At 42.4% G+C, this 21644-nt stretch overlaps 1 protein-coding gene and 1 pseudogene across 3 annotated transcripts; one reads left to right on the forward strand and one right to left on the reverse strand.

Annotated features, from left to right (window-relative positions):
* Window positions 1–3085: 3085 nt before the first annotated feature.
* LOC125529938 (meiotic drive suppressor JIEYAO-like) lies at window positions 3086–17414 on the reverse strand. 3 transcript variants are annotated; one of them, XM_087519498.1, is made up of 9 exons: window positions 17250–17414; window positions 17091–17165; window positions 16251–16760; window positions 15476–15841; window positions 5027–5118; window positions 4891–4934; window positions 4748–4800; window positions 4394–4456; window positions 3086–3406 (listed from the first exon to the last, which is right to left on the reverse strand). In XM_087519498.1, the coding sequence occupies exons 1-9, from the start codon at window positions 17412–17414 to the stop codon at window positions 3086–3088; spliced, it is 1689 nt and encodes a 562-aa protein (XP_087375624.1). The 3 variants fall into 3 exon arrangements, with proteins under 3 accessions (XP_087375624.1, XP_087375623.1, XP_087375625.1); XM_087519497.1 differs by having other exon boundaries at window positions 4748–4809; XM_087519499.1 differs by lacking the exon at window positions 4394–4456 and having other exon boundaries at window positions 4748–4809.
* LOC147974533 (uncharacterized) lies at window positions 7178–11985 on the forward strand (annotated as a pseudogene).
* Window positions 17415–21644: the final 4230 nt, after the last annotated feature.

Raw genomic sequence — 21644 nt, forward strand, 5'->3', positions numbered from 1 at the left:
CAACATGATGAAAGGGACTAGATGAAATTCCCGTGTGCCCTCAAGAACACTTTGCTTATCATAAGAGACTGTTTTGGCCTGTCCTTTGCCTCAAAAGGATTGGGCTACCTTGCTGCACTTTTGTTACCATTACTGTTACTTGCTCGTTACAAATTATCTTGCTATCAAACTACTCGTTATTTATAATTCCAGTGCTTGCAGACATTACCTTGCTGAAAACCGCTTGTCATTTCCTTCGGCTCCTCGTTGGGCTCGACACTCTTACTTATCGAAAGGACTATGATTGGTCCCCTATACTTGTGGGTCATCAGTAACAAACAACATAATAGTCACAATCTGTCTACAATTATACTCGACTAGTTTTAACCAACTTCTTTTTGGCTATTGAAGTCTTTCCAGGGCAGATCCTTCTCGAGGTGGTCAATGTTTGTTGGTAGTCTCCGCAAAAAAAAAGTTTGTTGGGGGTGGATGGCCCCTTCACTGCGTCAACCGACTGTATAATCAATCACCCTCTCCGGGAGCACGCTCCTTGGCGGATCCAGTGTTGTCCTCCCGCTCAGGCTCAATGAGAGGCCCTGCCACACGCAACAAGGCATGTCTGCAAGTGATGGCCTACGAGGAGAAACACAAACGACGTCGGCAAGGTCAAAAGGTACCTTGAAGAAGAGGAGCTCGTCGCCCACGGCGGCCTTGAATAGGAGGGCCCGATCGCGCATCCCTTCGATGTACGCCTCCAGTCGCGCCATACCCTTGTTGTGCCCGCACTCCTCGTCCTTCTCTCTTCCTCGTGCCGTACCCGCCTCCTGGCGCCGCACATTCGCCCGGCAAGGTCCCATCAGTAGCACCGGTACGGCATTGGTGAAGCAAGAGGCACGAGCCGGGGGACGACTGTGGTGGCTTCCCCACGAGGTGGTTGAGGCGGCTTGTGCGGGGTGGCTTTAAGCGGTGGTCAGGGTGGTGGCCTTGGTTGTGCGGTGGTAGCCGGCGACCCCGTGAACGGCGGGATGATCCGGTGGGCTACCCTGTTGCGTGATGGGCGGTGACGCTGGCCGTGGGTCTGGTGTCCCAGTTAGATCCGTCGCGGCATGGCTTCGACCGGCCGACGACACATGATGGGACTCGTGTGGGGTGGCTGGAGGCTCTGTACCAGCGTTTCTGCTGCCGTACGTCTACATGGCAAGGCTGCACGTGGATCCAGTTAGCGACGATATCAGGGTGCAATGACTTCCGGTGAAAACCGTGTTGGCTTTGGTCATGGACCATAATGTCGGCATCATCATAACAACAAGAGATGGAGTGGTGTTGCATCTTCAGCATTGACAGCAACGTGTCTCGGTGGCATGGGGCAGTGGGGTCTTAGTGGTGAACGTGTGTTGATGACCCGCTCAGGAGGGTAGCGTTGTCTGTCATCATGGTGGCGTCGACGGTAGATGGGTCTAGCAAGCTCAATGCATTGATCACTCCTAAAGATGACGATGACAGTGGACCAGCTCTTGGCTAGCTTGCGGGCAGTTTGGTAAGGCCACCGAACTTGTGTGTGTTGACGCAAGGTTAGGACACATCATGGCGACAGAAAGATGGCCTTGGATTGATTCACGTATTTATTTTGTGAGGACTTTGTTGAATAATATAATAAAGATGGTTGCCTGCATCTCTTGAGGAAGAGGCCGGGTTTATAAGGCAGTGGAGCACCAGCGACCTCGGAAAGAGTGCACATGATCTTCCAGTCACCCCTAAGCGTCACCGACTGTAGAAACAAGTCTGCTGGGTGCATCCATGGTTTTAAATAGCATTAACGTTAAAAATCACTGATGGAACCAGACAAATGCATACAACATTAACGTTAAAAATCATTCAAAGTAGTTGATGACTCAAAACCTAAACCTCGATGTTACAAACCATCTCCATGCAGTCTTACTACATGACGAGAGTAGTTCAGAATTACACACATTTGACAGGCAAGTCACAGCAGCTATCAAGTCAGGCATCAGTCAGAGTATTGGCCAATTATCGCGAAGAAGTTGAGCCTCCTGCAGTGTTCCCAGAACGAAAGGAAGTCGACAAAATCAGAATCACTTTGGTAGTAAATAATGAAAATGACATGGACAAAAAGGAAATGAAATTCTCCCATGCCAATGCAGATTAAGACACATTGACGCATTGTTTGGCACCACAGGCCAGAAATTTAGTTCAGGTCAGTTATTTTTCCCACTCAATCCAGAGATCACCAGCTTTCCTTTGGCGATCAACTGGAAATAGAAGTAAGCTTAAGGTACGATTGCATCTCCACATCCAATTATCTACTATGATGCAACATGAACGAATCCCACCTACCAACCAAGGTGTTAACCAAGGATGTGCATGCAAGTAGTAGTGGGTTGTTAGATCAATAATTGAAGACAAGGTCATCTTTATGTGTGCAGGAGATTGAAGAAGCACTACAAGACTAAAAATTCCATGACAAAAAAAAGATTGTAAAAAAAATTCCATGTCGGTGAGCATCAATAGAGGCCGCTCACTAAGACTGCAGCTTTAACATGTTTAGTTAATGGAGCAGCACCATGTTGAGCACTGACTAACTACCCATTACATTAACTAGGAACAAATGTGTTGTATATTTCTCAGGGCTGAGAATTCTCTAAGAAAACAAAAACATAGAAGAAATCATGTGGATCTCTATAGCTTCCCCACAAGGATTTAGATGTCACTGTCATCTGAATTATCTGCACATGGACCAGTTGGGGAAATAAATAACAGCAGGGTTGCTCATTGCTAAGCAAGCAAACATACCCAAGCTTGGTGTAGCCCTTGAAGTAGAAGAACCTGGAGACTACAAACTTACAACAGTGGGGGGAAAGACAATAATAGAATACCTAACCCTATCAAGCAAATAACCAAATCCTTAATGAACTATCAACGAATAATCTTAACTACTCCCTCTGTAAAGAATCTAAACACTCTTATATTTCTTTACAGAGGGGGTAGTTAAAAGGTGCATCACGAAAAATCTTTCTTCCCATGTGTTTATGTGGTGCGTTTTCAGAAAATTTGGAGGGAGACAAACTCCTGACATACCTTTCTACTCCTACTTTAGCACCTTCAAGAGCCTGAATGCACCAGTAGCAGCAGTGACAAAACACCTTCTGGGTTGATTATTGCTTGTAAGTGGCGAGATTCTCCGCATTGGACCAAGTTTATGATTTGGAGTAGGAGTAGGCCCATGGGACATTTTGTTACTCAGAGAGACATGGAGTTGTCCACGAAGCCCAGCCATACAATCTGAGCTTGCATAGGCTGGATACACCTTCAAAGGAAACCGAGCTTGTAACACTGATCTCCAATATGGGAAAAAACTTCTCTTTGTATATGTGGGATCCCATCCTCCGCCTACTTTCTTCCTCACAGCCTGTCAAATATTCCATTACAGGTACATAAAAATAGAAACACCCATACTTCCAGCCAGCACCTCTCGCTTGAGATGTATTATGTTGATCAATACACAACATAGGTGTTTCATTAGATATGAATGATGTAACTGCAGTGTAGTAATTAAGTAGCATGCTTAAGCAACATAAAAATCTGTTGAACCAGTACCATGGCACAAACATTGCAAGTGAAACATGATTTTGTTATTGCCTCCAACAATTATACTCCCTCCATCCCAATATTAATTGTCACTCAAACGGATGTCTCTAGCACTGAAATAGGGAGTGTTACACTGCATCTTCTTCTATCAGAATCTTTCTCACAGGCACCAAATAAATTTCAGATGTAACGAATCATTCAAGAACAGTAAGGTGTTGGAAAAAATAATAATGCTCAAGCTCCCTTGGTGAAATCCCCATGTTGATGTTACTTGGAACCTACACGGTACAACTATGTTATTAAGTTAATTAAGCCTACTTTTATTGCATTTACCCTTTATCTTTGGTAAAAAGAACCAATGGAAACACATTAGGATGGCAGAGATGAACCGTAGTTGGAATGCCATGGCATTGCAATAGGTGATATGTATTTGGAGGCAACTCAAAGATAGAATTTAGTTTCTATACATGTGTGTGTGAACATACACTAGGTACTCTAGGCTAGAATTTAGATGTTCTTTTAGGTCATCTAATAAGCACTGGAAGCACACGAATACTTGTACTCTATAAATATGGCTGAAATCGCTACTACAAAGCTTCCCTGCTTTGCAGCATCAAACCCATCACTTTGTAATCTACTCCTCCGTCCCATAATATAAGAACGTTTTTGACACTAGTGTAGTGCCAAAAACGTTCTTATATTATGGGACAGAGGGAATAGTTAGTAACCCATTTGTGCTGCCACAAGGTGTAGGCAAAGCTGCTTGGTACTGCTGCACCAAAATCAGTATTAAGTTATAATGGGTTACCTGTGTTTGTGTAGTGTGCTGCCGTGCCATAAGGGCGAGGTCGTCATTTCCAACAGTTGTGACCTGGACTCGAGATTAGGGCAAGACGAGTACAGTCAGAAGTCAAGAAAACGCGCCTTAAAACAAAGATTCTATTATGTATCTGGAAGTGTTCATGGGATCTGTCAATTTGGGAAATGTTTACTTCTTTACATATTCTTAGAAAAAGTTGATGTGAAATAAAATAAAAAGAACCAGGAAAGGGAACATATTCTTATAGCTTTATTTCTTTTTGCTGCCACAATATCATTACTCGTTACCAAACACCATCAGTCTATCCAAAACTAGATCAACCCCAGATGTGATTATTTTTACCTTATCGTCTGCAGCATCCAGATTGGCCGATTCCATAACTGCCATGTTTGCATCTGTAAGCCCTATTATCCATTTTAAAAATAAGGGAAGAGATTAAGACTCAGTTTGTTAAATGTAAAAAGAATCACTTGAGCCCCATACACCTTTGCATGACTCTCCGTTTGACTTTCTGCAGTTATAAGGCTGGCTGCAACAAGTGGAAGACAAAATTAAATAATCAGCAAAAAACCATTTATTCACTTAGAAAATTATTGTGTGAAGCAATACAAAGAGTAGTACAGGTTTATAGTGTCCATGGGATCTCCATTAGGGCAAAATCCATAGTCCTCGAGGACAGATGAAACATGTTGAAAGACCTCCGCATGGGGAACCTACATGACATACAAGCTGTTGTATAAGGCAACATATCACTAACATAGATCTACTGCATATACAATGTACTCCCTCCTTCCCCATATACATGGCATATAAATCCAGCCAAAAAGTCAATTCTTTCTGAGTTTGACCAAATATATAGAAGAAAATATCAACAACTACAGTATTAAACAAATAGATTATGAAAATATATCTAATGATGGATATATTGATACTGATTTGATATTGTTTATTAAGCATACACGGTGACGCTAAACTAAGCAAGCGCGCAAAACTAAGCGTACGTGCCGGTCACTAGTTACCCGCTTGGTGCGCCACTCAGCAGGGCCAGCCACACATCCGAGAAAATGAGGGTAAAAGCAAGTAGCAAATATCGTAACGAATTTAATTTCCATTACTGCTCCCTGCGCCTCACCTTCATTCTGCAACTCTGTTAGCTAATTGATGACAGTAAAAAAATAGCATATATGGTAGATTGCACTCGTCGTACTAAGACCCACACCTCCTACCACTAACCATAGTAGAAGTACTATCATATATGGTAACGGAATTAAAAGGCTGTCACACACCACCACTGGATCCTCTAATCGTAAAAATAATAATAGATGAACTAGTAATTAGTTTATCGCATATTGGAAGTAGCATTACCATGTATAGTGCATCTTAATAATAAGTAAATAAAAAACAAAGATCAGTATTTGACCTCGTAAAAAAGAATAGTGATGGTAATAGACATCACCGCATTACTACGTTCCCTTCACTATGTTACTTATGTTCCATTAACTCATCACTGCATGCAAATTTTCCTAATCGTGCATAGCTTAGATTTATGCGGAGGCACAATGAACATGATCCTTTTTCAGCACATGCTTTAGCAAATGAAAGTGAAAACACTAGTGAATATAGTAACAGATTTAATTTCCATTACTGCGGCCACATGAGTCATGATGGTAATAGACATTGGTACATTATGATGTTCCCTTCACTCTATTACTACGTTCATTAAATCATACTACACACAATTTTTTCTAATTGTGGGTAGCTAGATTTCTGCGGAGGGGCGCAATGCATAGGATCCATTACTACATTCCATTAACTCGTAACGATGGATTTTCCACCCACGCTTTAGTAAATGAAGGTAAAAACACTAGTGAATATAGTAACAGATTTAATTTCCATTACTACAGCCACGCAATTCATCTCCACCCCGCAGCTCTATCTCCCTTACTACTTTCCACTAACTGTGGATTCTCCATCCGGTCCAACCGCGTGCATGGTAGCAGATGGTTCAGGCTAATTAGCGGGCCGATGGTTGGTTGTGTGGCCGGAGCGTATGCTAACTTGCATTTGGGGACAGAGGTAGTACCAATTATATAACCAATTGTAGGCAGTCAGATGATGGAAAGAATTGTTTGGAGGAGAAAACTGCAATTGTGCAAATATAAGTTGGAAGGCAATAGAACAGTGTGCAAAAAGAGTTACCGAATTCAATTCACTAGGTTATATAATGTTGGGTTGTATATGTGTGAATCTGGCCCACATGGCCCATGTAAACCAGTATATGTATTGTACAGACTAGAGAGGAAGAGAGTTATCCAGAAATTTCCCAAACCCACCACACTTCATGGTGTCAGAGCACAGGCGGGAGGCGATGCTGGGTTCTGTAGGACGCCGGCGGTGAATCGGCAGCGTGGGGCGGAGCTCCGGGCACCCAGGGTGGTTGTTGGCGCGCGTGTGCTGTGCGGGGCACTGGAGGCGGGACCGGCGGCGGTAGAGGCGCGCCTGGAGAGGGCCAGCGGGCGCGGCTGCGTGCGAGCGCGCGGGCTGCCTACGGAGCGCCTAGAGGGGATTGGAGGCTACAGGCGGCACTGCTCTCTCCCGTGAAGAGGTGCGCGCGCGCGAAGTGCTCCTGGTGCTGCGGGTGCTACTGTGTGTGGCAGAGGGCAGAGGAAGGAGGCGGCTGCGCCAGGGGAGAGGCCAAGTACTGGCTGGTTTGCTGCTTGTGCAGCTGGCTTGCTGCTGCTGGAGAAAGTCTGAGAACAGTCTGCAGTTGCTGCTGCTTGCTGTTGGTGCGGCAGAGGGTGCTCTTTGCACTGCTGCTGCTTGTGGCTGCTGTGTGCTGGAACTGCTGTTGTTTGCAGAGGAGAAGGAGGAAGATGCTGTTGTTGCTGCTTGCAAGTGCTGCTGCTGACTCTGTTGCTGCTGGTGGTGTACTACAGTGGAGTTAGCAGAGAAGAGGAGGTAAGAGCTCCTGGATTGATTTGGTGCTGCTGTGTGAGGGGCTGCTAGATAGCGTACTGAGGAAGAAGGAAAGTTCTTGCCTGCTGTGATTGAGGCAAGACATGGGAGAAAATCAGGGACTCGAGAAGGCAATTGAAAAATTGGCTGAGCTCCTAACAGCCAAGGTAGGAGCTGCAGCATCTCTAAATAATGCAATTGTTCCTCACATTGAGCCAATTCAGAAAATTGACTTGATGCCAAATGAAATTAAGCTGGAAGGTGTTAAGAATTATTTGAGCTGGTCAAGAAGGGCGCTACTCATCTTGAGGACTAAAGGGCTTGAGGGCTTTGTCAGTGGTGAGGCAGAGGAGCCAGGAGACAAGAAAACTTCAGAATGGAGGACATGGAGCAGTACCAACTCTTTGATAGTGGCATGGTTGTTGAACTCCTTGTCTCCAACCATTGCTGCAACTGTTGAGACTATCTCAACTGCTACTGAGGTATGGAAAACCCTCTCAAAACTGTACTCAGGTGAAGGGAATGTGATGTTAATAGCTGAAACAGAGGAGAGAGTTGGTGAACTCAGACAAGGGGAAAATTCTGTGATGGAGTATGTTGCTGAACTGCAGCGTTTGTGGGCTGATTTAGATCACTATGATCCTCTGGATTTGCCACATGCAGATTGCATAGCAGCTGCTAGAAAATGGATTGAACGCAGACGAGTGATGCAGTTTCTCAAAGGATTGAACTCTGAATTTGAGGCGAGACGTGCTACTTTATTTCATCAACCTACTCTACCTGCCTTAGAGGATGCCATAGCAGCAATGGCATAGGAGGAGGTCCGATTAAAGTTGATGAAGAACAATACAACGACTCCATCTCATCCAGCCTTCATAGCAACCGACTATAAGAGCAGAGAGTGCTTCAACTGCGGTGAGAAGGGTCATTTGATTCGTTCTTGCACGGCTCCACGTAGGAACATGCGTGGAAGGGGGAGAGGATATAACCGAGGTAGATTAAGGGGAGGCCAAGGCCGGGGATACTCTGGTGGTCAAAGGGCAAATGTGGCAGTCTCAGAAGAAGGATCCTCACTCGCAACCCAAGAAGAATCAAAGAAAAGAACAGAAAGCACAGGTGATAAGGATCATGAGGATTGTAGTTACGGCAACTTTGCTCACTTTGTATCTACAGATGAAGGTAATTGTGCTCATGCATCTATTCTCCCACAAATATCACATCCTGATTGGATATTAGATTCGGGGGCATCAAAGCATGTTGCCGGCACATCAATGGAATTTGAGTCATATATTCCATATCCACCCACATGTAAGGAGACTATCCAAACTGCTGATGGCACCTCACAACCCATTAAAGGCATTGGCACAATACAATGCACACCATCTATTAAACTTTCATCTGTTTTGCATGTTCCTGCCTTTCCAGTCAATCTTATGTCAATGAGTGCTTTGGTTGACGATGTGGATTGTCGAGTAATAGTTGACCGCTATTTACGTCTAATTCAGGAGAGGCAAACGGGGAAGAGGCTTGGGACTGGAACCAGGCGTAATGGGCTATGGTACATGGATCGCGAGGTGCCAAATAATGCGGTGTCTACGATGTTAGCAACAATGATGGGAGAAAAGGAAACAAAGGTAATGCTTCACCATTGTAGAATGGGACATATGTCTTTTGAGAAGATGAGTAAAGTCTTTCCCAATGTAATGTGTGGGGTGGATAAGAACAAGCTTTTGTGTGATGCATGTGAGTTTGCTAAACACACAAGGACATCTTATGTGAGTAAGGGTCTTAGGAGTATTTCCCCTTTTATGCTTGTTCACTCAGATGTGTGGACATGTCCTGTTATCTCTCTAAGTGGAATGAAGTACTTTGTTACATTCATTGATTGCTATACTCGTATGACATGGGTGTATCTTATGAAGCATAAGGATGAGGTTTTTAAATGCTTTCAGTATTTCTATGCTTATGTGAAAAATCAGTTCAATACACAGATACAGATGATCAGGACAGATAATGGGACAGAGTATGTGAATAAGGAGTTTGTCACATTCCTATCAAGTCAAGGTATATTGCACCAAACATCTTGTCCGGGTACACCACCTCAAAACGGAGTAGCTGAGAGGAAGAATCGCCATATTTTGGAGGTTGCTCGGTCATTAATGTATACAATGAACGTGCCAAAATTCTTGTGGAGTGAGGCTGTAATGACAGCTACATTCCTCATCAACCGGATGCCGTCAAGGGTGATTGGAATGAAGTCGCCATGTGAGATGTTACTAGGTGAGAACAAATTCTTAGTTCCTCCTAAGGTATTTGGATGCACCTGCTTTGTCCGGGATCATAGACCCTCAGTGGGAAAATTGGATCCACGAGCAGTAAAGTGCATCTTCATAGGTTACCCATCTGGTCAGAAGGGATACAAGTGTTGGAGTCCCAGCGAGCGGAGAACATTTGTGAGCATGGATGTGACATTCAGGGAGTCCGAACCGTTTTATGGAGAAAAAACGGATCTCAGCTCGTTATTTGACTTTGACTCTCCTAGCATGAGTGGTGCTAGTCGAGAGGGCGGGAGTGAACCACCAAGGACAAAGGAAGATGAACCACCGAGAGTTGTGGTTAGTTCAATTCCATGTCATGCAAGGGAAGAGAGATGGAGAAAGCCAATTGAGGAAGAAAATCTAAGGGTGTATACCAGGAGGCAACCTATGACTGAAGAGAAATGGAGAAAGCCAAATGAGGAAGAAAATTTAAGGGTCTATACCAGGAGGCAACTACAAGATGAGCAGCAACAACAACAATCTCCAATAGCAAGTGACACACATGTGCAGGGGGAGCAACAGGCTCCAACAAGTGTTGAAATTGTTGAATTGTCTGATGGTGAGACATGTGCCACTCCAACTCCATCTAATGTAAACGATTCAATGAACTTGCCTATTGCCTGGAGGAAAGGAACCCGAGTTGGAGCTGGAAAACCTCCAGAGAGGTATGGTTTTGAGCATGACATAGCTAATTACGTATCATATACATCTCTGTCTCCGAGATACAAAGCATTCATTGCATCATTGCAATCTGTGGTGACTCCAAGAGATTGGAAAATGGCAAAGCAGGATCCAAAGTGGTACGAGGCAATGTTGGAGGAAATGAGAGCACTTGAAAAGAACAAGACATGGGATATTGTACCTCTTCCAGCAGGAAAACGACCGGTTAGCTGTAAATGGGTGTATACTGTGAAGCAGACTCCTGAAGGAAGGGTAGAAAGATACAAGGCAAGGTTAGTGGCTAGGGGCTATAGTCAGACATACGGGGTTGATTATGATGAGACTTTTGCACCTGTCGCAAAGATGGGCACAGTGAGAACCTTAATTTCTTGTGCCACTAACTTTGGTTGGGCTTTGCATCAGTTAGATGTAAAGAATGCATTCCTGCATGGTGATTTACATGAGGAAGTTTACATGGAGATTCCACTTGGTTTCTCAAAGCCCGAGACATCAAGAAAGGTATGCAAGTTAAGGAAGTCTTTGTATGGCCTCAAACAGTCTCCACAAGCATGGTTTGATAGATTCAGACGTGCTGTGTGCAATATGGGATATAAACAGTGCAATGGGGATCATACGGTATTCTACCGGCACTCAAATTGTCAGATTACAATCCTTGCGGTGTATGTGGATGATATTATAATCACCGGAGATGATGATGTGGAAATATCACAACTGAAGAAGAGCCTGAGCAAGGAGTTTGAGGTAAAGGATTTAGGCCAACTGAAGTACTTTCTTGGTATAGAAATTGCTAGATCCCCTAAAGGAATTGTTCTGTCACAACGGAAGTATGCTCTCGACTTGCTTAGTGATACAGGCATGCTTGGGTGTAGGCCTGCTTCAACACCTATTGACCAGAATCATAAGTTATGTGCTGAATCTGGGGAACCAGTGGATAAGGAGAAGTACCAGAGACTTGTTGGAAGGCTCATCTACCTATGTCATACACGACCCGATATCTCATATGCAGTGAGTGTGGTGAGCAGATACATGCATGATCCTAGGAGTGGACACTTAGAGGCTGTCTATCGAATCCTCCGATATCTGAAGGGTAATCCAGGAAGGGGGCTACGGTTTAAGAAGAATGGGCATCTTAATATAGATGGATACTGTGATGCATACTGGGGAAGTTGTTTGGATGACAGAAGATCAACTTCTGGTTATTGTGTGTTTGTTGGGGGAAACTTGGTGTCATGGCGAAGTAAGAAGCAGCCAGTGGTGTCCAAATCAACAGCTGAAGCTGAATATAGAGCTATTTCACAAGGCTTGAGTGAGATGTTATGGGTAAGAAATCTTCTCTCTGAGTTAAAGGTAATAAGGAAGGATCCCCTAAGGTTATGGTGTGATAATAAATCAGCTATCAGCATTGCTAATAATCCAGTTCAGCATGACAGTCAGCATGACAGAACCAAGCATGTCGAGATAGACCGCTTCTTCATCAAGGAGAAGTTAGATGATGGCATAATCAGGATAAGTTATGTGAGCTCTAGAGAACAAGTGGCTGATTGTTTAACTAAGGGTTTAAGTGTCAAGGAGTGTAATTATGCGTGTGACAAGATGGGAATGATATATATCTATCACCCATCTTGAGGGGGAGTGTTGGGCTGTATATGTGTGAATCTGGCCCACATGGCCCATGTAAACCAGTATATGTATTGTACAGACTAGAGAGGAAGAGAGTTATCCAGAAATTTCCCAAACCCACCACACTTCATATAAACTACATAACAAACATATTCAGATTCATCCAGATTAATGTATCTTGTCTATTTTAAAGCAAAATCTGCTAGCTTCCACAAGTTCTGTGTATTTAAATACACGTTATGATCTAGGCGCTTCAAAGGTACGAATCAAGAACTGCATCACACTTCTGTATATTTAACTACATGTTATAGTTATTCAAATTCCAACTATTTCAAATCATTTTAATTGTTTTGGTTTGGTTTCCCAAAGAGAGGTGTCGATTTCTTCAGGCTTTTTCAGGTTATATGATCCAAATGGAGTTCAGACAAACTTAAAGAGGTTAGTCATGAATTGCATACACCTAGTGTTTGTTCTACTACATTGAACCGTCCTGCGGGGCCAGACAAGTTGCTGTAATGATCTCTAACTCACAGTTTCTTGGAGGACCTGGAGTTTGTAGGCTAAATGAAGTACCTTGTGCATAAATTTTCAGTCTAACATGAATAAAGAAGGCTCATGTCAACGCCCTTAATATACCACCCCCAGCTCCAGCAGCTAGAATTTTTGGAGCTGGGAATCATGCGAAACAGCTGCCACCATGAAAATATGGAGGTGCTCATGTTTGCCAATTTATCTGCCATGTGTCCACGAAACAAACAAAGAGAAATGACAAGCGCATGTTCTGTATTCATGCACCATGCAACAGCATTAACCAAACAATTGATGTTGATATGGGCAATTTTACTGCTAAAAACGATACAAGCTAGTGACAAAACCAGAAAATAGACATAAGTGAAGCCCAGAACAAACAAAATTGGCATTTCACACTATACTCATGTCACTATGTCCGATAATATTAATATGGAGATCGAGTGTTTCTGTCACCAATGTTTTCACTATTTATGCATGTAATTAGTATTCATTGTAAGATATGCATTTCCATGACAAAAATGCATATGGTACTGGAGAAGGAACTAATATGCTCCTTCTAGTTGTAGTGTGTGAATTCAATGCACAAATCATCAATAACTGTATCTATCATGAACTCGTATAGCAATCTACTTTGCAGTGTAATAATATCAAGTAATGTCTTAGAAGATAAAGCACAAAAGGTGTTCTTCCAGTTTGTTTGTCTGTTCGATGATTGAAAATAAAAGGAAAGAAGCAGCCAGAAAGGGGACCTGATGTGGATGAGTATATGGATAACTAATAACAAGCTAGTTGTTACTAATACTTTTCACATAGAACATTTCATTAAAATAACTACTACAAGGGCTTTACACCCATTAATTATCCGCTCATTATCTCTGCCATCACCTTTCCCAAGTGTTCAGAAATAAGAGGGCTTTGTATCTCATTGCATTATATGACAGGCTAAACATTAGAGCAAGAATCAGCTATTCAAGCAACAAACCGACGTGAAGTGGATGGAAATTTTCTGAATCTAAGTAGCATCTTGGGTTTGAGATTATTTCAATTAACAAGAACAGAATTTAGTGATAAAAATATTAGAGAACGTGTTAAATTGATATATAGCATCAAGCAAGAGAAAAGAAATACGCTTCTTGAAAAAATATTCACAAACTACGCATTCTCACACATATTATCAGGAAACTACACTTTTTTTAGTATGAGCTATACTGATAGGCCAACAGGTCAACCACTCTGAGGTCAGTAGAGCCACATGTGTATGGCATGTTTTTCATAGTTGTCCAGCTGGTAAAATATGCAGCTTTATGATAACATTAGCACAATAAGTACAAATCTGGGATAAGAGCTCGAAAAAGTAGTGGTTTAGTGATAATTTTGAGATAGATAATTGCTGCAAGAAAAGTTTATTGGTTTAAGCAAGACAACTTAACATTGCACCAAAATTGGCATAAAATAAAATGAAAGGTTCAACGATATATAACAGTTCCATCGTCCATATTACACCAAAGAAAACCTCATATATACTACATAATACAAATGTATTGCAATCTTATTATTGTTTGAAACTTGGCTTTCAGGTAGAATACACCAACTCTGGAATTCAGATACTAAAACTCATAACAGTAAATAATAAACAATATCATTTACCTAGGGCATTCTTTGTGAAGGTTGAGTTCCCCGGAATCTTTCTTCCCAGCTAGCCCCTCTCACATAACTAATCCAACCCTATCTCAGATCAATTACCCAGGGCACCCTTTGTGAATGTTGAGTTTCCCCCGGAATCTTTCTTCCCAGCTAGCCCCTCACATAACTAATTACTAATCCAACCCTATCTCAGATCAACCAGACAAGATTATATCTAATCTATCTTATGGATGAGGACTGTTATTGGAGCAAACCTAGGGAAGCTCCTGCTATGGGCTAAGCCCATGGCCCAAGCATTAGGTAAAAAGGCCTCTAGCTTCTCAACACAATGGGGCTCTTAAGCTCTCTTTTTTACTGAGAATGAACAACACTTTTGGAGAAGCATAATCTTGTGATTTTTCTAATGTAGTTGAAACTCCACCAAACAGAAAGAAGATATGTTGGCTATGCTATAGCCACTCAATGCAACCAGACTCAACATGTTGTGAAACAACCGATGATCTTGAAGAAGTGTTAGATTTACTAAGTTAATTTCTGTATGGATTTGTTAAACAGAATGAAAGCTTATTACAAAGTTGTCAAATACTACCTCTGTCCATGTTTATTAGGCCAGCGAGCAGCTTAGGGCCGTCTGTTCCTACTAGGCCACGTAAGTACGCCTGCATTGAAGGCGCTGATATGCTGGCTTGATAATTAAGAGGAGAGAATTCCATAGCACATAAATATTAGGCTGGTCATAGTGGGGAGTAACTTATACTAGTGTCATGCATATGACACTAGTCTAAGTTACTACCTCTATAGTGCAAAGTAACATAATAGTAGTGTCATAGGTGGGTTCATTTATTAGCTTATAGACTCATCATTTCTCGGGAAGTGCCATGTTACAGTAACATATTATGTTACTATAAACACCTCTCTCCTCATTAACTACATGCCACATAAGCAAAAAAGATTGGAGTGCGCTATGTTACTACCTAAGTTACTCCCACTATGACTAGCCTTAGGAGCATGCACATCCAGGAGCAACTCTTGCATTAACCGCTAACGTTAATAACAGGGGCAAAATGTCCATGCGCTTTAATCGGAGCAGAGCGCCAGAAATTTGCATTGTGCCTTGGTCCTAGCATTTTGGACCCCCGGCCCAGTAAACCCAGGCAGAGCAAGTATAAAATTATTATTTTCAGTTGAGGTGAGAATTATCTTGTTGCTAAGACTAGGGCATGTGTTTTCTTAAACAATAGTACTAACAATAGTAAAAAGACAAATATTAAGTAAAAGGCATCTGAGGCACTGCAGCCGCAATATGCCAAAAAACGCTTACCGCAGAATGCGCTTGAATGTATGCAGAAAGATCTTCACCAGCATGGGAAATTACATCAACAAGCAGCCACGCGCAATCAGTAAGTGTCTTCCTTTGCTCCAGAAGCTCCTGTGCCATTCCATGTGAACCTTTCTCCCATTTCAAGGCAATTGAAAGCCTCATTACACATTTACTGATAATGTCAAACCCATTTTTCTTACTACTGCCATTCATCTTGGAAGAACTGCCCCCATGGATTTGCTCTTGAGCAGCCAGTAGTAGAATAGCAGACTGCATAATTTTTCCATCCTCAATGTAATTCCAGAGCTCTTGAAGTAGATTATTTGTTTTCGCTGCAAGCAGTCTAGTTGTGTCCAAGAAGATCTTCTGTAAAACAACAAGGAACAAAATCTAAGTCCATTTAGCATTCATATGCAAGCAAGTAATGTTGAATAATCTTTCTATATATCGCTGTGTTTCCTCCTATCAAAGTAAATATGGATTAGGGACAATCTCCAAGGCAAATAAAATAAAATAAATTAACAGCAACAGTTTTTGTATATTTTATTGATGAAGTTTTACCCTTTACTATAAGAACATACACTGCACATGAATTCAAAAAGGATTAATAAATGAAAACTTTAACTTTTTCTGAGAAGTTGAGATGAAAGGATGCCCGGTACTTAGTATCACTAATTTCATTATAACCTGTCAGGGGTCTATGGTATGAACATAGTTACTATTTACGTCATCCTGCAAAAGTAGTAATTCGTATAGGAAGGGAAGTAAAACAGACCATTTCAGGTAGACACAGCAGATGAATAAGCTTGTAGATATAATCCAGATGATTATGGCTGCGAGAAAGATTGTCCTCCAGATTGTCCTCCAGATACTTATGCAGGCAAGTATTCTCAACTGCGACATGGAGCGGGAGTAGATTCTCAATGACATCCTTGCCAACTGTGCGCACATTGGGTGATGCACCATGGCGTAAAAGCAGCTTGATCATGTCAAGAGAGAACCTTTCAGTAGCTTCGTGGAGCGGGAAGTATCCATATTTGTTTATGCAGTTGGGATTGGCGTGCATCCCATAGAGCTCAGGTGCCATGCCCTCCAATGCGACTTTTGCACAGCGTAGGGCATTGAAACTGACAATGAAGGTTAAGGTTTGTGCGGTGATGGTAAGATCCGATGACATGCCCCGGCCTCTACAGTTCTGGAAGAGTTGGAGGAAGCACCGGGCACTATCCTTTACAAGGATGGGCTCCAATTCGGCATATTTGTCCAAGAAGTTATCAGACACCCACTAGAGGAGTCCATCACAATTGAAAAAGGTGAAAGGCATCAGTTATCCAACTAAAAGCACAACAAAATAAACTGTCTTGTGGTCTATGGGGGTGCATGTATGACAACAACAATGAAAACAACAAAACCTTGTAACCTAAGCAAGTTGGTGTAGGCTAAAGATAAACCCAAACATGAGGCAGCAACAAGGAGGGAGGAGAAAGTAAGGGAATCTAAAGCTAGCATGGTTCAGGCATGTGAATCAACATGTTCCGATCCAAGGTTCATATATGACAACTAATGTAATTGAATGAAGCATCAATCAAATTATGTAAACGAAGGTAACACAAACCTGGGGAGCAGGGTCTGGGATGATTATGTCATTTGCTATGGACTTGGCGATCTCAACATCCCTTTCTAGCATAAGCTGAAAGAGCGAATGTCAAGAGTCAGCACTGGGAAAGAAAAAACAAGGCGAGAGGAATATCACACAGATGGATAGTTATCATACCTCCTTGACCTTTCTCAAATTAAAACCCTCAGTAACTTGATAATAAGGGACAGGGTACTCCGGATAATCATTTTTTATTGTAATTGTTTTATCTTCACCATTGACGTTAGCTTTGGCCAGGGCAACTAACTCTTTTTTCCGCGGTGCTTTAAATTTCAAGTTCATCCTTCTGTTTTCCTGAAACAAGAAAGTGTAATCTTGAATTATGTGCCAAACAAGATTACTACAAGGGCCACTGAAATAAATCCAGAAGACCCTGAGATAAAGTGAGTCCCATCTAAAATGGATCGCGGATCACTAAAACATAAACTTATGCTGCAAATAGAAAACGATGTATTTACTCTGTAAATCCTGAAATGTAACAATGCTAAATGCAAAATGAAGGGCCACACAAGTTTCTCAAATACAAGTTGAACCGGGTGCTAGGAACTCTGGTGCATAGACATTATGGAAATCCAGAAATCAAAAGCTAATTTGATGTTACAGTTCAACAAGTATAAACGATATTCACTGGTTAATGACTCACACGAATAACTAAATTGGCCTTGCTGATGCCACCTGAAGGACAGCGGGACATCTTCACATGCAAGGAACGACTACTAACTAAACAAAAAACAGTAGTTACATTTTGAGTATAATATTTACTTTCATATAAGAAACACGTCATGAATCAGTGTGTATATACAACTCGCAGAGTACATACACACAGATGGCTAGGAAGCAACCGAGACTAAATACTGCGCCGACAAAACAAGGTGCAAGAAAAATTAAGCTTTCAGTCCAAGGTTCGGATTCGACATTTTGACATGAAGAACAGCTTGGAATCTTAAAGCAGATAGCTATTTCAAACTTGGCCTTACAAGAGGAGTTTCTTGAATCCCGGCCCATACTAGCCTGGCGTTTTCATCATGAGTCTAAAAAACCATCAGGCTCAGGCCTTGTTCTCGTCCTCCAATCTATACTGGCCAGGGAGAGCAAGGCCTGAGCTATCTGCCGAAACCAATCTCGTATTTCCAACCACTCAGCATGGAGTGAGTGGGACAGGATTCCAGAAACCTCACTTCCTGACTCCTCCAAACAACACAAACCCTTCTCGGCCTTGCAGCAACCCCGTCGACCCCCCTCCAACACCCCCTGCTCCAATTTAGCTGCGTATCTAATGATATATTTCTTCTGGTCTGCAAAGGATTCATCCGCTTCTTCTGATCAAGGAAAGATTCCATCTTTTTCCTTGATCATGGAGGCGAGGCGACGGCGCGTGCGTCGGCCGCTCGTCTCGCGCAGACATGTCTGCGCGTGCGTCGGAGGTGCTTATAGCACGCTGTATTTTTATTTTTATTTTTTTGAGTGGTTATAGCACGCTTTATGGTATCGGCGGCGACGCTCACCAGGGCTGCAGGCCCATGCGGCGACAAGGAAAAACAACCAGCGATCGAAAAGCCCAAAGTTTCCAGGATCGGGCGCCCATGCAGAAGGTTAATTGGCCGGCCCATTAAGCACGAGCTCGCTCGGGTGGCTCGTCCCTCGATCCCAGGTCGCTAGTTAACAATTCTCCAGCTTTTATGTACTTGCCACTATCAATTTCCGTTGAATAAAGTTTGGTAACACCCCCTCAAAAGAAAATTAACAATTCTAAAAAAGGTTGCTAGATTACTGTTCTTTTTTTGTGAATAGTCGCTAGTTAATTGTTGACCACGACCATGGACTACTAACCAGGTTGTTGACTGTTAACTTTCACAAAAAAGTTCATGGAAACTTCAAAAAAAATCTTAAATTCGAAAAAAAAATCATGCATTCAAAAAATATTCATGAATTTGAAAAAAAAACATTAAATTTGAAAAAAAACATGATTTTAAAAAAATCGAATTCAAAAAAATCATGATTTAAAAAAAACATGGATTTGAAAAAAATGTGGATTTTCAAGAAAAAGTTCGCGAATAAAAAACGGCCAAAAAAGGAAAAGGAGTAAAACCAAAGAAAAATGGCCAAAGAAAACTTAAAGAAAAAGAAAAAACAGAGTGATCTTTTCAGGGTTGCAAGTTGATGCACAAACAAGGAGGAAAAAAAGAGTAGTAGCCACGAGGATAACAAAAGTGATCTTTTCAAGATTTGGGACTCAACTATTTAATGTTGTGATTAGATTCATCTTAATTACTTCTCTAATAGTTGTGGATGCTTGCATGGAGGGTATAATCAGTAGGTATTTGCTCAAGTTAGGACAATACCTTAGCTCTGGTCCACCCACACAACACCTATTACGCAATGAACGTTAACTCAATGAACCGTGGTGAAAGTAATTTGGCCATATCCCCATGTGTTCTCAAGAGCATTTTAGTAACTAGAAGAAACACCATCGGCTTGTTCTTAGCACAACCAAGGATTAGTCCACTTCTTGCACCTTGCTACTTTTGTTACTTGCTACCTTGTTACTATTTAGGGAAACGTTTTACGTTGGCTGGCCGGCCGAACGTTGGGCCGGTCGTACGCCACTGCGGGCGTCATGCGACAGAGCGTGGCTGTTACGCGCGTCCCCCTTTGGGCCTCATGTTCCAAGCAACGACGGCCTTATTCCTTCTCGTTCCCCAATCTGTTAGCACATCTCTTCTATTCCAGCGCATCTCCAACTAGCTAACCCACACCCTCTTCATGTCCTTTCCATGAGCGCCGCTGCTTGAGGGGGGGGGGAGACATGCGCCTTGCTTGATTCGTAGGCGAGATCGCCAGCGTTGGAGGCTAGGGCGCCATGGCCCTCGTGGTCATGGCACACCCTTGTTCCTCAGTCGACGAGGGCGCATGCTACAATTAGCGAGCGGCCATGCTACAACCGGTGCCACGCGTTGTCGGGACCAGCTGCACGTATTGCTAGGACCAGGGGTCACCAGCGCTGGAAAGCTACTACAACTGGCTGCGTGCTGGATTGCTGGAACCAACGACCATGACAACATTTTTTGTTGCGACCGGCTTCTTGTTTTGCTAGTACCAACCATAATTTTTACTATGACCCATTGGCGACAAGCATTGTTTTTGTTGGAACCAATGGTTTCTTTCGTTGGAATCATACACTAGTTTCGTTGGAACCATGCATTTTTGTGTGGCTTTTTCTCTGACAAGCGCCATTGTTTTGGCGAAATCATGTTATGTTTTGTTGGAAACATGCCATTCTTTTGCTGGAATCACGCCTTGATTTTGCTGCAACCAGTGACCACAGGGATCGTTGTGCTGCCGCCGGTGAGTCGACCGGTGCCGCAGAAGAAGCATGCGCGGGAGATAGTGGTAGGTGGGGTGGAGGAGGCGTCATTAGCGCGGTGGATGGTCGAGCAGAGTTGTTGTTTTTCTCGAGTTGCTTACTGCAGAGATGGGCAGAAAAAGGTGTGTGAGTTGACTCAATCAAGGGCTATCGTGCGGCTGCTAACAAACTGGATCAAGGGCTGCTAGGCGACCGACCAAACATTAGACCGGTCGGTTGGCGTCTATCATCGCGCGACTATTTATCTTGCTACCAAATTATCTATCAAAACTATCTTACATCATTTGTAGTGGAACCTTGCTCAAAACTACTTGTCAATTTCTTCTGCTCCTCATTGGGTTCGACACACTTACTTATCGAAAGGACTACAATTTATCCCCTCTATTTTTAGGTCATCAAAACTCTTTTCTGGTGCCATTGCCGGGGAATGTAACGCGCTTGTAAGTTGAATTTGGTAAGAAAACTTTTATCGTGCGTGCTAATTTTTATTCTCATTTGCTACTATGAAAAACAATCCTTTGAGAGGCTTGTTTGGAGTGACATGTGCACATGTTGAAGTGGTTAGGAAGGAACCCTCACATGCTGAAAATATCTATTATTAGATTCCTCTTGGTATTTTGGAACAATTGCACACTAACCATTATGCAGAAAATTGAACGGTTCATCATGATATGCACTTGCTTGTTATATATGAACTTTGTGGAATATTTAAGTTTGCAGGTTATCAATGGATGAAGTAAAGAAGAAGATATTCCATTTATCTTTGGAGCAATGGTTTGGCATGGTTTAGCCTATTGGATAATCCACACTGGTGGGACTGGAATTGACTGAAACTGGAATTCCATAACAAATTCTATCCTATGCGTCTGGTTCATTGTGATCGAAATTTTATCTATAATTTTTGCCTCGTGATGGACAAAGTATCTCTCAGATTTGGGGGAGGCTTAAGGACTTAATGCTCAAATGCCCCAATCATGAGCTCTCGTATTATTCATAAGTTTTATGCTAGGCTTTCTCTTCGCAATAAGGAAAATTTTAATACTTCTTTAGTTGGTTCTTTTACGAGTACCCAAAATGATTTTAAATAAGATATTATTAAAAGAATTAAACGCAATGCTGAAGATTGAGAAGTTGACAAAGGTAAAGAG

This window comes from Triticum urartu, chromosome 4A, assembly GCF_056163025.1.
Source record: "Triticum urartu cultivar PI428250 chromosome 4A, HENAU_Tu73, whole genome shotgun sequence".
Lineage (NCBI taxonomy): Eukaryota > Viridiplantae > Streptophyta > Magnoliopsida > Poales > Poaceae > Triticum > Triticum urartu.